Source organism: Protopterus annectens, chromosome 9.part0 (genome assembly GCF_019279795.1).
Source record: "Protopterus annectens isolate FY-2018-M chromosome 9.part0, PAN1.0, whole genome shotgun sequence".
Lineage (NCBI taxonomy): Eukaryota > Metazoa > Chordata > Ceratodontiformes > Protopteridae > Protopterus > Protopterus annectens.
Window position 1 is genome coordinate 1,920,801,757 of NC_056743.1, and position 15,666 is coordinate 1,920,817,422.

The following is a 15,666-nucleotide window of genomic DNA, read 5'->3' on the forward strand; positions in this document are numbered from 1 at the left end:
GCTGGTAGTGGCATGTCTGTATTCTTAAGAAGCCAAATTACATCAAGACTCATGAGGCAAGACAGTGACCTTGAATTCCTCCATATCCTACTTACTATCACTAAAAATTGATAGTATATGGTATTTCCTCCATGTCACCCGCAGTCCATGAGGCATATCTGAACAAAATGGAGTCTCTCCCATTGTACCAAATGTTACATGCTTGAGGAATTTCAAATATCCTTCCATTAACTGTGTAACCTATGCTACCACAAATAAGTATGCACAATTCTTCTTCTTTCGGTTTTTCCTGGTTAGGGGTTGCCACAGCAGATTACCTGTGCGCTCATGATTGGCAGTGGAGTTTGTACAGTGTCGAGTTGCCAGCCCGGCACCCAGCCTTCCACAGAAGGCACACACATGCATGCACTCACACCTAGGGCCAATTTAGAGTGTCCAATCCACCTACAGCATATCTTTGGGATGTGGGAGGAAACCGGATCCCCCGGAGGAAACCCACGCGCCCGCAGGGAGGACATGCAGACTCCGCACAGAAGGCACCCCAGCCGAGAATCGAACCAGAGAAACTCTTGCTGTGAGACAACGCTAACTGCTGCACCACCGCGGCCGCCCTACAAATAAGTATGCACAGTGCTTCTTAGATTTCATAAATGTTAGTTGTTTAGACCAACTAGTTCACCTTCCAGCTAGGGACTCAAAAATATACTATCTGGTTGTCACCAATACAACCTTACAATGCTTAATACCTGTAATTACCCCATCGCTGGTCAAATTCAATCGCTGTTTAATAATATTCACTAAGATGATTAAATCTGATCTACCATCAAATCCTTCTGTCTTTAGATGTTATTCAAAGGTAAATATATTACAACTAGGTGATGTCGTGATGAAATATAAGCCCCACCGATGACCCCATCTCACACAGCTACATTCATGGACAGCTTCTGTGCTCACCTAAATGATTATGTTGCGGTATCAGTGTGCATCAGATACAAATACAATGCTAAGTTCAGGAATAATCCCCTATGGTGGAATCCTTCAGTAAAGTAAGAACTGTATTATCTGTAATCCTATCCTATAAAAAGTGAACACAAAAAGATTAGCAAAGAAATTAGAAGCAAAATCAAATCTTCCAAAAATAAGTGTGCACTGAAAATTGCCAGCTATGTAAACAATGACCAAGGTCTTTTATAACTGTGGCAGAGATATTAGAAATAATACCCAGCACTGTATGGAACTACAGGACATAGCCACCATTTTACCTGATACATTTAGCTCTAACTTCACATCCTTATGTCCCCCTAACTTTCCTCCATACTTTAGCATGCCCACAAATCTCTTCAAATCACATTGCAGCAAGTCCTAAGGGGGACTATCCAAGGTAAGGAACACTAGGGCCATTGGCTGAGACAATGTGACAGGTTGCTTTCTTGTCAGCTCCAAGTACTGCCTTATAGACTCACTGCGAAACTTAATCAGTCTGCCTCTGTCCACTGGACTCCTGCCTGAGGTGTAGAGAACTGCTGCAATAATCCCTCTCCACAAGGGAGGCCTATCACTGATGCTGGTAACGTACCTCTCAACTGTCCAGATTTTCACAGAATGTCCAGATTTTTGCTTCATATTCTTTTCTCTTCATAAAAATTTGTGGTTTTCTGGCAAGTCAGTGAGGATTCAAGTCCCCAAATAATAGCGCAGATTTGAGTTTTAGACTTCATATTTTTCAGAAAATGCATGCTAACACAAATCCTGTTATTCTAACAACTTTTTAAGTTTATAAGAGCACTAGTTAAAAAAGTGCTTATTTTTGTGCCTTTACCCTGCTATTATTTTAGACATTGTCCAGATTTCTTGCACAAAAAAGTTGAAAGGTATGGCTGGTAACTATAGGACCTATAAGACTAATCAGCATTATATGTAAGGTAACTGAGCATATCATTTTATAGAACTTATTAGTAAGGAAGTTAGCAGTTTACAGTCCCTTGACCCAAACTATTTTGTGTTTGTTAAAAGTAGAACCTTCCTCCTAAACTTAGTAAGTTTCTTGTATAAGCCACAGATGCACTGGATTCATGCAGATCAATGTGCACTGCCTACCCTGACCTGGTGAGAGTGTCTGATACCAACCCACATTCTGGCATTATAGACAAGCTAGTCAAACTAAATGTGAACTTCTACATAACACACTAGAAAGCTAATTGGCTCACTAACAGAATCCATTCTATTAATGTAGGTGATATGCTCACCTCAAAGGGATTGTTACTTGTGAGGTCCCTCAAGGATCAGTCTTTGGGCCATTTCTCTTTGGTGTTTACTTTTCTGATGTTAAAGCTGACATTAGGAGCTTGTATCTGACCAACATTGTGGATGACTGCAAATTTAGAGCTATCATAAACTCTACAGCTGACTCCCAAATTCTCCAAGACGGTCTAACACATACAAATAAATGGTGTCGAGACCATAGCTTTAAGCTAAATAGCAAGAAATATAGGGTGTCATCTGATAAATTTGAGCTCCTTTGCACTTGCCACATAGGTGACACCCCTTTGAAACTAACACAATTATTAGGGACCTGGAAACTTTCAGTGACAATGAACTACCTTTTATCATCAAGTATCTATCTTCTTCTTTCGGCTGTTTCCCGGTCAGGGGTTGCCACAGCAGATCATCTGTCCGCTCATGATTGGCAGTGGAATTTTACAGTGTCGAGTTGCCAGCGCGGCACCCAACCTTCCACAGAAGGCACACTCACACACACACACACACACACACACACACACACACACACACACACACACACACACACACACACTCACACTTAGGGCTAATTTAGAGTGTCCAGTCCACCTACTGCATGTCTTTGGGATGTGGTAGGAAACCGGAGCACTTGGAGGAAACCCACGTGACCACAGGGAGGACATGCAGACTCCACACAGAAGGCACCCCAGCCAAGAATTGAACCAGAGAACCTCTTGCTGTGAGGTGGCAACACTAACCGCTGCACCACCGTGGCCGCCCGATCATCAAGTATCTATCTACTGTACGTTAATCTAGCCAGACTACCAGGGATATACTTTCTAGGTCAAGGAAAGTTATTAACAATCGCTACTCCTCCCTAATCAGGCCCACAGTAGGAATACAATGCCCTTTTTAGTAGGTACTTGTCTAAACATATGACTCAGTTTGAAAGACAGCATTGTTTCTTCATAAAAAAAATTTGTCATGTCTTCCACATATGCAGACCATTTTAAAGCACTTTTTCTCTTCTCTTTTTATTTTTTGAGGAAGGAGCTTTTACTTCACCTCCAAAGCATTGAAGGATCACGTCCTACAACAAAGTTAACCTAATATATCCTGCCCTTTCAATTGTTTCTTGTCCTTTTATATTTTTTTGTTTGCCTTAATTGCTAATTCCATAAACAGCAAGTTCCTCAGTTGTAATACACGTTCTTTTTCACATCATGTCATAGTTTTAAATGTTGCTACTAATTTGCCTTTGCAACCCTGGTCTTTTTCTCTTTATTAAACAGTTAGAAGTGTGCCCCTTCTGAGCAATCACTAGAAATTGATAATATATGCCTAGCAAGCTATATCAATCCCTCTAAAAAAACTCAGTAATTTCGAGTAGATATTGTGACTCAAAAGGCGACACAATAAAGCCCAATGGACGGCTGAAATCCACTCCAAGCAATTTTAATGGGTAACCAAACACACAGCATTAACGTAAAAAAAAATACATTTTCATTTTAACAACTTCCTCAGATGTGGGTTAATGATCTTACAAGCTGCTTAAATACCTTCCCCAATTAAAATGTGCATTCAATTAAATAATTAAAACTCTCATTAAAAAACTTTTGAAAAATAATAAATTGTGTAGATTTTTCTGTATAATAAATAAATAAAATAAATAAATAAATAATAAATTGTGTAGATTTTTCTGTATTTAGTAAGAGGTTTTACCTTGTTAATTCATTAACATTTGTATTTAAGGAAGAATAGTTTTTAACGGATTTATTGTGCAATATATTATTTTTTTACTAAACGACTTGTTCAGGGTTTATCAGAATGTTTTTTTGTAATATTTTTAAAAAAACTTTTTTCAAAGGTTTTTTAATCAGAGTTTTAATTATTTAATTGAATGCACATTTTAATTGGGGAAGGTATTTAAGCTCCTTGTAAGATTATTAACCCACATCTGAGGAAGTTTTTAAAACAAAAACGTATTTTTTTTATGTTAATGCTGTGTGTTTGGTTACCCATTAAAATTGTTTGGAGTGGATTTCAGCCGTCTGTTGGGCTTTATTGTTTTACCTTTTGAGTCACACTTTTGTTGTTTAGTGGTGTTTTAGGTGACCCTGTGGACTTTTTCTTTTGTTTACGTGTAGATATTGCCTTTCCGTATAAAAGGAGCACAGGTCATTTTCTCTGGGATGCAACATCTGATGTCAAGAAGCAGAGCCAGAAGAGTATAGTGCTCAAGAAGGCCTGAAAGTCTTAACTTGAAGATACCTTTACAAATGATTTTTCAGAAGTGCCTAAATGTAAATGTCTGCCTTTGTGACCTTTAAAACCCCTGTTACAGGTGAGTAAGCACTTCATCTGTTCTGCTCTGACTGAGAAGGTAAAAAGAACTAATTGTACCAACCCTGTAATATCCCCTGTACATCTGACCTGAATACCCCATAATTATATCATTATTAATTCCTCTTTCTTTTATTTCAGGGTTCTGAAACACTCTGTTGATGCCACCTATGAAAACCAGGGTCCCAGTCCAGGCTACAGAATGGAGATGTCTATCTTTTATGTGGTCTACTTTGTCGTGTTCCCTTTCTTCTTTGTTAATATATTCGTAGCCTTGATTATCATTACATTTCAGGAACAAGGAGACAAAATGATGGAAGAATACAGTTTGGAGAAAAATGAGGTTTGTCTTAGTGATACCTGTATGTTGTCTAGAAAAAATAGTAATCAGTGAGTGGGTCTAATCAGTTTCTTATGTGTCAGCCTAGCAAATCTATCTGAAGGCTGCCATTTGCAGTTTTAGCTTGAAACACAATACATGGTTTCACTTTAGTAAAATGATATTGCCAAAGTTCTGTGCCTACACATTGACAGAAAATATAAACAGTTTCATGTAACCAAGATCATAGCCCCTTTTAAATAAAGATAAACTTTAGTAGTTCCAGCATTACGTTGGTAATAATGAAGATGCACATGATGCACAAATAAAAATAATATATGATTATGCATTACATATTTGGTGAAATCTTTATGTGCAAATATGCATGTCCCTCCACATATCCTTGCCTGTGTGTGTACGTGTGTATGTGTATGTGTGTATCTGTGTACAAACTCATGAACATAGATAGATAAGCTGTATATAAAAATATATATTAATTTATTAATCTTTTGCAGACCGGGTTACTCCCACTAGGCTAACAGCCTCTATTTCAGTAATTATATATATATATATATATATATATATATATATATATATAGTATGATCTATATTCATATACATTTACATATATATATATATATATATATATATATATATATATATATATATATATAGTATGATCTGACGTTATTTTCACTCATTCCTGAACTGTTGGTTTTGGATACGATCCTCAGATCTGACTCAGCTGCTTCTTCAGCTCATGGAACACTGAAACTCTCAAGCTCCTCCCTTTACCTATAATGCCCTAGTCACCTCATATTCCTTAGATCTTGTTTCTCGCCTTAGTGTATGGACATGCTCACTACTTACTCTCGACCAAGTGTACTCTATTACTGTGAGTGAAAGTTATTCCATGTATATTAAAATCATTTTGCTATTCCTTCCTTTTTATAACCCTTATATCTATACAGAAAATATTCATACTCTTCCATTGAGTATTTCCTAAATACCATTGTTGGTATTTCCTTTGTAGTTTTTAGTACTCCTTTTTTACCATTGTTGGTATTTCTCATGTTTCTTTTCTTTCTTTCTTAATGTTATTTAAAAAAAAAGTTTTCACTTCTTTAGTTTTTAATTCTTTCCCTGTTGACTGCTATTTATGTCTGAGAAGTCTCAGGTTTCAAAAAATGTATGGCCTGCGGCCATAAATTTCCAAATTTAGATTCACACTCTAAGTGCATCTATTGCTTAGGCCCGTTTCACCTAGATTCTGATTGTGAGATATGTAAGGCTTTCAATGAATTCACAGGCCTTGATAGAAAAAACAAGTTAATTCTCAGAGGTTTGCTACCCTCTAAACCTGCTTAGACAGCCTCCAGGGCTCAACCCCGCAAAAAAGTTGATAAGAAGGGAGATTCTCACTAGAAAGAGATAAGAAAAAGATCTGTCTACCTCTTTGGCTCTGGTATATGAACATCCCATTAAAGTAACTAAAGTATTGGATCTGACCACTTCTGATCCAACAACCAGAATGGAGAAATCTCCTCAGGTATGATCACCTCAACTGCTACCAGATCCTGTATCTTCTCGGCTCCCCTTCCCTATTCTGGAACATTCAGCTAGAAAATATTCTAAACCATTTTCAACAGCCTCATCTATTTGATCATCCAAGAGTCTGATAGAAGCCGATGTGAACAGGATGATGATGGAATTCCTCAGGATGCTGATTCAAATGGGAGTTCTTCCACCTTCAACCCTATCAGGTCTGGAGACCTTTATCAGTACCACTTCCCTGTTATTGGCTCCTTCTCTGATCTGAAGGTTGGTTTTAGAGCCATTGGATCCAAAAGACCCAGAGTTGTCTGCCTCAGATCCGAAGATGCTGACATCTTCGACTCCGGTGGTGTCTCTGAGTGGGCTGGCGCCAAGCACTTCAGAGCCAGATGACTCTCAGAGACAGTCCAGTTCTAATTTCTTCCTCAAGTAGGTTGCCTTTGGGGCAGAGGAAGCTGACAGCCCATAAGCATGCCTTATCAGATCTGTTGATTTCCTTTTCCCTGAGGCATTCTACATTTGAGGTAGTGAAAAGAGCTTTCTCTTTTCCCAGCGTTTGGACTTCTGTTCCCTCTATGGTTCTAACTACCCAACTCCATTCAACTGGTATCCCCTACTCTCAGGTCACCTTTTCTCAAACCCTCCAAATCTCTTGCCCCCTCGACTTGATCTTCCAGGAGCCTATCCGACAGTGATGTGGATCGACTGGTGCAGAGGCTACTAAGGACACCGGCGCTCGCCAAGTTGTTATTGGATCCAACCCCGGGGGCTTTGGATCCGACCTTGTCCTCCCCTTCTGCATCAATTCTTCTGATCCAACCTTGGACCTCAGACCTTGGAGCCAGAATGTCCAGAGCTAATATTGGTGGAACTGATATTTGTTTCAGGATCTTCGACGTCTTCGGCTCCATCATAGTTCACAGTTGTCCGATCCGAACTTGCCTCTCGCCGCTGTGGCTCAGGTGACCACAGCTCCTACCTCAGCCTCGGAGCCATCCCTGTTGGTCCCAGGCATTCCCTCCGGTTCTTCGGAGGTAGGGGTTTCCTCGGGTCAGGGGCAGGGTGCTTTTGAGGTGATGAGGAGAGTGCTAATTCCACAGACTGCTCCACTCTCATCTCTGGACATTCTTCCCCCAAAGGCACCGGTGTCTGCATCTATACCCTTGCATCCCACAGGGACACGGAGATCCTAGGCCTCAGGATGCCCCACAGGATACCCCCCACTCTTCTGAAACCTCTCCAGAGTACCCCTCAGAAGAGGTTATGCAAGAAGAAGCATTTAGACTCCCCAGAGGAGTCCGTCATTTTGGATACGGACCCCGAGGAAGCCGAAGGGTCCCCACGGTCACCTCTTGATTATGTCTCATTTGGAGACATCTTAGAAATACTTAAACAGAGAGGTGACTGGAAGTCCACCAACCCTTCAGCAGAGAAGTTTATGTACCTGAAGGCCTTTGGATCTCACACTTCCTCCACTTGTTTGTCTCCACATTTCAACGAACTTATGGACTTAGTTTCTTGAAAGGCATGAGAGTCTCCAGATTCAGTGGAACCTGTTCCTCGGAGGCCAAGCAAATTCATCACCTCACTATCAGACAAAACTTTCTTAACTAAGGGAGTCCCAGTAGATGCTATGGTGGTGATGGCAGCCACCAAGAAAGAACTCTCAGAGATGTCTTCCTCTGTCCTTCCACCGAGCAAGGAGTCTCACACGATGGACAGATTTGAAAAGCGCAGTTTTTCTTCAGTGACATTTGCTGTTAGATCATTGAATTACCTGACTCACTTTACTAGACTACAGAGAGATCTCCTGAAGGAGCTAGGAGATACGCTCAAAGGTTCAGTAGCTGAAGGGGTGTCAGAGAAAGTCTCCAGTCAGCTCTCTACCTTAAATTCAGTGGTCAACTCCTCCATGAGACTAATTTCCTATGTAGCAGATGGAGCAAGCAGAGCAGCGGGCACAGGAATTTCCCTAAGGAGACATTCTTGGATGCCCTTGTGTGACTTTGCATAGCCCTTTAAATCTTTCTTTTTGAATGGCTCGTCTCTGTTCGGGCCTAAAGTCAAGGATGCACTAACCATGTGTGAACAATTAGGAAAGACTCTGTTTTCCCTACCTACCAGACCTTATCCCAAAGATCAAAAAGGAAGTGGGAAAATGTGGTTTTGAAAACCCCAGAGAGCTTTTCAGGACACACGTTGTGATTCTTCCCCCAGGGCGGAGGGGGGAAGTGGTAATGGAAGACACTGACCATGCGGCAGAGGGGGTCCGCAGAATCAGTGCATCAGGGAATCCTTCTTTGTTAAGCCCTTTCAGCACTCCTGAAGGGAAGCCTGACTGTCCATCTCTGGCGGCAGTCTGGGGTCACTTATCTTTGTACCCAAAAGCCTGGCTAACAATAACAAAAGACAAGTGGGTACAAAGCATCATATCCAGTGGTTACTCCATAACCTTTTCCTTCCCTGTCCCAAACATAAAACACATCCTGGATGTTCCACTTAGTCAAAGGGAACAGGCAACTCTAGAAATACAAAAGAGTCATCCAAACAGTCCCTGCAGACCAAATAGGATATGGAACTTACTCAACATTCTTTTTCATTCCAAAGAAAACAGGGGACTGAAGACCAGTTCTGGATCTCTTTCTGTAAGAAAGCCCAATTTCTGGATAGTAACACTGCAGTCACTTCTCCCTTTTCTGGGACAAGATGATTAGATGTGCTCGATAGACCTCCAGGATGCGTACCACCACATAAAAATGGACAGGTGATCCAGGAGACACCTGCACTTTTGGCTGGGAGCCAGCATTACCGGTTTCAAGCTCTGCCTTTTGGCCTCACTACAACCCCCAGAGTGTTCATCAAGCTTATGGCAGTAGTCACGGCTCACTTGAGACACTTAAGATTCCGAGTGTTTCCATACTTAGACAACTGGCTCCTAACCGCCACCACTGAGCATCTACTAACAGAAGTGAGAGACACCACCTTGCAGCTCTGCTCTCACCTAGTAATAACAATAAACTATGAGAAATCTGCCTTGCTGCCATCTCAGCGTATCATCTTTATAGGAACAGAATTAGATACAACAAAAATGATGGCCAAACTTCCTCCAGAAAGGGTACAAATTCTACAGCGTCAGGTGTTAAATCTTCTTTTCAAGAAAAAAAGTGCAAGCAAGGACAGTCCCAAAAGTCTTGGGGATCATGGCAGCAGCAATAACCTTGATCCCATTAGCACATCTGCCCATGAGAATTCTCCAGTGGCTACTGTCCACTCAGTGATTGATGCAAGAGCTGCCCATGTCCCACAAAATATTGATAATGAAATCTTTCAAAAAAGACCTTCATTGGTGACTTTACTCCACTGATGTATCACTAGTTTGACCCTTCGTACTTCCCCAACCACTCGCCACAATGACCACGGATGCATTTCAGATGGGGGGGGGGCATTATCTGGGAAAGACAGTCCAAGGCACTTGGCAGGATCACAGGGCCCATTTGCACATCAGTGTCCTAGAGATGAGAGTGGTGCTTTTAGCATTGCAAGCATTCCAGGATTCTCTTCTGTTGGGAATTATTGCAATACAGACAGACAACATGTCAGTTGTATAGTACATAAACAAACAAGGAGGAACCAGATCTTACCCCCATTGTTGGGAGTCCCTGAGAGTATGACTCTGGGCAGCCTCCTCCCAATGCTTTCTGATAGCAACGCACATCCCGGGGAAATCCAACGTGATTGCAGACTGACTCAGATGGGTGATTCAAATACCTCACGAGTGGCCCCTAAAACAGGAGGTGGTGGAAAACATTTTCTGCACATGAGGCCAGCCTTACTGTGACCTTTTTGCCACATCCATGAATGCCAAACACAGCAATTAGTTTGCCCTCATCCCCCCTCCGAGGCAGTTAACAAGGGATGCACTTATAAACATTTGACCTTCGGGTCTCCTCTCTGCTTTCCTCCCTTTCCATTGATACCCAAAGTTCTTTAGAAAGCTAATTAATTGGGAAAGGACTTTATATTCAGCACCCCATACTGGCCTCGTCAAATCTGGTTCCACTTCCTGTGGCCTCATCTATGGGAGGAGCCTTGGATTCTGGACCCAGTTCCAGACTTTCTGACTCATGCATCAGGAATGCTCCATCCCCTCCCTTCAAACTCTCAAGTTGACAGCTTGGCTGCTCTGATTCCAACCATAGCCAGGCTCCCTAACCTTTCTTCATCAGTAAAACACATCCTAATTTCTTCTCATAAGGCTTCAACAAGAAAGATATATGGAAGCAAATGAAAAGGATTCTCTTTATGGGCTTCTTATAATTATATTGACCCATTTTCTGCCCCAGTAGGTTCCATTCTAGAGTTCTTGGCAAAACTATTCAATGGAGGCTCAGCCGCGGCTACTATTAGAGATCAGCTAGCAGCAATATCCATTTTCCATTTAGGTGAATCAGGCCTCAACATTATGTCTCACAGAGAATGCATAGCCTTTCTTAAAGATACATTTTTATTAAGACCAGCTATTAAAGGCCCTCCAGCACCATGGGACTTGAATTTTGTCTTATCCCGTTTAATATTTCCCCGTTTGAGGCAGCATCATCCTGCAAACTCAGATTTTTGACTTGGAAAACTATCCTTTTGATAGCAATTTCTTCTGCTAGAAGGGCGTCAGAGCTGCAAGCCCTGTCAATAAAGCCCCCCAACATGCTTTTCCACAGAGACAGAGTCTGCTTACTAACAAACCCTTCCTTTTTACCCAGAATATGTTCAGAATCTAATTTGAACCAATCCATAGAGCTACCAGTATTTTTTCCTAATTACTAGAATAAGGCGGAATACATGTTCCACCAACTGGATTTGCATAGACAATTACACTTCTACTTACATAGGACAAAGGACTTCAGAAAATCTGACCAACTATTAGTATTTTTTTAAGATTCAAAGAAAGGTGCTCCAGTTTCTAAAGTGACACCTTCAAAATGGCTCTCAGATTGTATAACCTTTGTTTATAAATCTCAGAACAAAGATCTTCGCCATAAAGTAAAAGGCCATTCTAGAACAGCCATTGCGACCTCTTCCTCCTTTCTGGCTAGACTGCCAATTGATACCATTTGTGCTGCAGCAATGTGGGCAAGGCCACATACCTTTATCAGTCATTACAAAGTTTATTTGGCCTCCAGGAACAGGGCCTCCTTTGGTTTCACGATTCTGAAGAATATTCTCCCTTGAGCCACCCAAGAAATATGGTGCTAGGGATGCTGTCCCAACCTAGTAAGAATGAAGTTGAGATGGGACAAAAACACATAAAGAAGTTATGTACTTACAATAACATTCCATGTGTGTTGTCCATCTCGCCTTCATTCTTACATCCAAGCCTCCTTTCCCCCAGCCTTTTGCTCTTGGAAGACCGAGTTGTTACAATTGACTATTAGCAATCTCTGACCTTCTTGATTGCTCTAAGGATATTAAACTACCCTTATTTTGTATTTCTTTTTATAACTGCATACAAGATCTGGGGAGCTCTCCTAGTGCATGATGGGATAGGGTTTAGCCACGAGCTAGTGGAAGACCTCAAGCTTGTATATAAGGCCTAGTCAGATCTGAGGATCAGATCCGAATCCAACCTAGTAAGAATGAAGGCGAGATTGACAACACACATGCAACGTTATGGTGAGTGCATAACTTCTTTTTTCTCACTAGTGTATCGTGCATAAACATTTTATGTACATATTCTCTTTTTTTCTCAGTTTTTAATACTTTTCCGTTTTGCAGTAGTTTTGCCAAGAGCAGCTCTTTCTGCTGGTATGATTACATCTTGGGCTGCTGTCTGATAGCCAGATTTGGAGCATGCACACTGTGTGCCCTCACAATTAGCAAATCTTGGTGTGGAACACCAGTCCCGTTGTTTATTTGTACTTTCGTAAAACTAATATATTCCACTCCTTCCAGTGTCTCTGGTATAGTAAAAGATTTTAGATTTTCTCTGTGCACGGTCTTATAACTCTAGTATTTTTAAACATTTATTTGAGATGCCTCATCTTCAGACAGTTTTCCCTTCATTTCAGTCTTTTATTTCTACAGTTTTATCAGTTCATCTGAATGACTATTCAAAGCTTTTTATACTGTTTTGTCATTTGACTGTATATAGTCCTCCAGTATCCCACTTGTTTTAAACACCTCTGAGTCCATTTGATTTATTTTTACTAAAAGCTGCAAGGTTCTTCCTAGCCAGAACTTTTTTTTCTCTTCTGGTTAATTTTTCCTTACATTTTTTTTAATTTCTTCTTTGCTGTTGCCCAGGCACTGTAATTACTAGACCAAATTTTACCAACATATATAAATATTACTATTTTTTAACAATTTATTGGCTTTCACTCTGGTGAAAGTCTAATATGCTGCTCAGTTAGCTGCCGTCTTGGAAGTCTATCTTACTAAATTGCAGATACAAAGGGTTATGATTGGGTCTCTAATCATAAGCAAGTTATTATGTGTTTGAGACATGGATGTGAAGCTCTGAAAGTGAATCTTGGCATTCATGTCTAGAACACATAATAATGGGTTATGATCAATGAGACTCTTTGTAGTGCATGCTCTTAATATCAGTCACAAAAGAAAACAAACACTGTGGGTTTTCCAGAACTTAGCAAGTGCTTTACAATAGACAGCAAGTATTGAAAAAGTCAGGGACAGTTTTTACTGCCCTAATTTAAATAAGGTACTTACTGTCTAACACCTGTAAACATTTGTGGGCATAGGAGGTAGATTCAGGGACTGAAAGAACATCCCTCCTTATACCCGGCTGCCACAGCTCTTAGAGGGCATGTGTTAAAAAAGTGACACTTCTGAAAGTGCTATTACACTCTGATCTTGCCTTACAGTAATGTGTAACAGGTTTATCTTTTTTCTGATTTTGGAACATAATCACGGTGCTTCCTGCACTACAAAATAGTAGTTTATGCACTAAATGAGGTCACAGTGCTACTGATGCCACAGCAAGGGCTGACTTGTTAGGGCTGGTCTTGTGAAGATTTGCTTGGCTTAGAAATGAATTTTATAAAGAAAACATTAACAACAGACAATTGAATGCTCTGGTAAGGCAAGAATTTGTATTGGTAACCAGCAGGCAATATTATTGTTGATTTAAAAATGAAATATAAACTATGCTTTCTTTTAATGAAATGCATTTTCCCTGCTCTTTAATATGAAATAATTTATACTCCCAATGGGGCTTTTTCTCAGAATTTTCAGAAATAAAAACAGTCCACTAATGATTCAATATCTGTAGGAAAAGATGTGCATAACCAAGCCATTCCCTTGTCTTGTTACCCATAAAGGACAGGTTTCAGTTATCTTTCTGCTGGGCAACATATTGCTACCCAGATGGATACTGCAAACAGCTCATTGGGGGTTACAAAGCAAACTTTCTTCAGATGCCAAAAATGTAACTTTTTCTACTTTAACCTCCTCCAGAGGTGCAAGATGCTGTATAGCTAATGATCATCTGTTAGTGAAGAGGGCAATAATGAGTGTACCATCTGATCAAATAGTCAGGGTTCTTACTCCAAAATTTATTCTGCTACTGGAAAGGATAAGATCTGAACATCAGTTGTAGGTTTTTCAGATCGCAGGTTTCAGCCCTGTTATTTGGACTATCCATGATCCCTAGAATATTTAACAGATAATTAGCGCCAGTGTTTGTACACTTCACCGAGCAAAACTTTGCTCTTTTCTAATATTTGTACAAGTTCTTCCATTGGAACAGGATCACTTAAACAGTGCTTCATCGATCACAGCACATTGAATCATGTTAGTGCCATTCATTTTAGTGGCACAAACCAAAAACATTTTTTATAGAGTTGCACCCCACACCTACCAAACTTATATACACTGACTGCATAGTTGAACAATGCTGGGTAATGGAGAAACTTCCTATAACAGTGTGCAGTGGTCTTAGTCAGTCACTGTTTTCACTCTAATATGAGCAAGTGATTTCCAAGGAACTGTTGAAAACATAGGACATCCAATGATTCATCATATAAAAGAGACAGCTTTGCTATTTCAGCTTCTACTAACACATTTTAGAAAGTTGTCACTGGCTCCCATGACATTAACAGCCTTTCTAGGTGCAGTCATAGATTCAAGTCTTTCAAAGAATTTCCCTGTGAAAGACAAACAATTGAAAATTCAAACAGCAAACCATAACAAGAGATAGTTTCTTAAGAGTTCTGGGTTGCATGTCTTCACTTCTTGCAACCTTTTCATTATTTTTCATACATAATTTTCCTTTGAAATGTGAGAATCAAATCCTGTACTTTGTGTTTCTGAGGTAAACACTTTAACTATTATGCCAACCCCCAACCTGTCTTAAGCAGGACTCTGTAATACAGGGCACCTATTGAACATTGTAAAGGGAAAAAGGCTCACAATGAAAGCACTCTAGTATCAAATAAAATGTATGCAAATTAAATGGACCAATAGACCTATCACATTGTGTGTACAGTTGCTAATCAGAGGAACTTCCCCATACATTCCCATCCCCTCAGCTGTAAGAATCTTTTAAATTCTGTATTCCCAGAAGTGAATTCCACTCCGTAGCAGTCATTCATAGGTTCATAGGTAGGTACTAGGCTATCTGCCCGAGGTTATTTATAAGCCTAGCCAGAGTGTGTCGGCTTTCGCCGCCCCATTGATTAATTAATTGATCCTCTGTCAAGCAGAGCCAATGAAGTGATCCCAGGGGGTGTATTTTCTGTTACCCATCCACTCGTCAAGGTTTCTCTTGAAGAGTGTTAGTGAGGGACTCTGCCTGATGTAATTTGGAATTTTGTTCCAAAGCATGGGGAGTCTCTGTGACAGGAATCTATCCCTCCAGCATGTTCTATTTATTGTTGTGGCGAGGTTTAGCTCACTAGAACGAGTGGCTGGCAGTGACTTGAATTTCTTTAGGTGGAGCATGTCCATCAATTCTGAGTTGGACATGGCTTTGCAAGTCAGGCAGAGATCACCTCTGAGTAAGCGATATGCCACTGAGTACAGCCGGAGTTTTTTCAGTCGGGCTGCATAGGCATGTTTGAGGCCAGTAATCCTCTTGGTGAGGTACTTTTGTGGTCTTTCCAGCTGTTGGAAGTGTCTTGTGAGGTACATCCCAAATGGGGCATTGTACTCTATGATGGGTCTAATGAATGATGAGTAGAGGGGCACTATAACCTCTTTAT

The 15,666-nt window shown here is 40.5% G+C and overlaps 1 protein-coding gene across 1 annotated transcript in view; it reads left to right on the forward strand.

Moving 5' to 3' along the window:
- Positions 1–15,666, forward strand: part of CACNA1A (calcium voltage-gated channel subunit alpha1 A) — a 3,713,953-nt gene that overhangs the window by 2,539,736 nt on the left and 1,158,551 nt on the right. Inside the window, exon 26 of the mRNA XM_044082385.1 lies at positions 4,723–4,924. Coding sequence (XP_043938320.1) covers positions 4,723–4,924 — 202 coding nt within the window. The remainder of the gene's footprint in view (positions 1–4,722; positions 4,925–15,666) is intronic.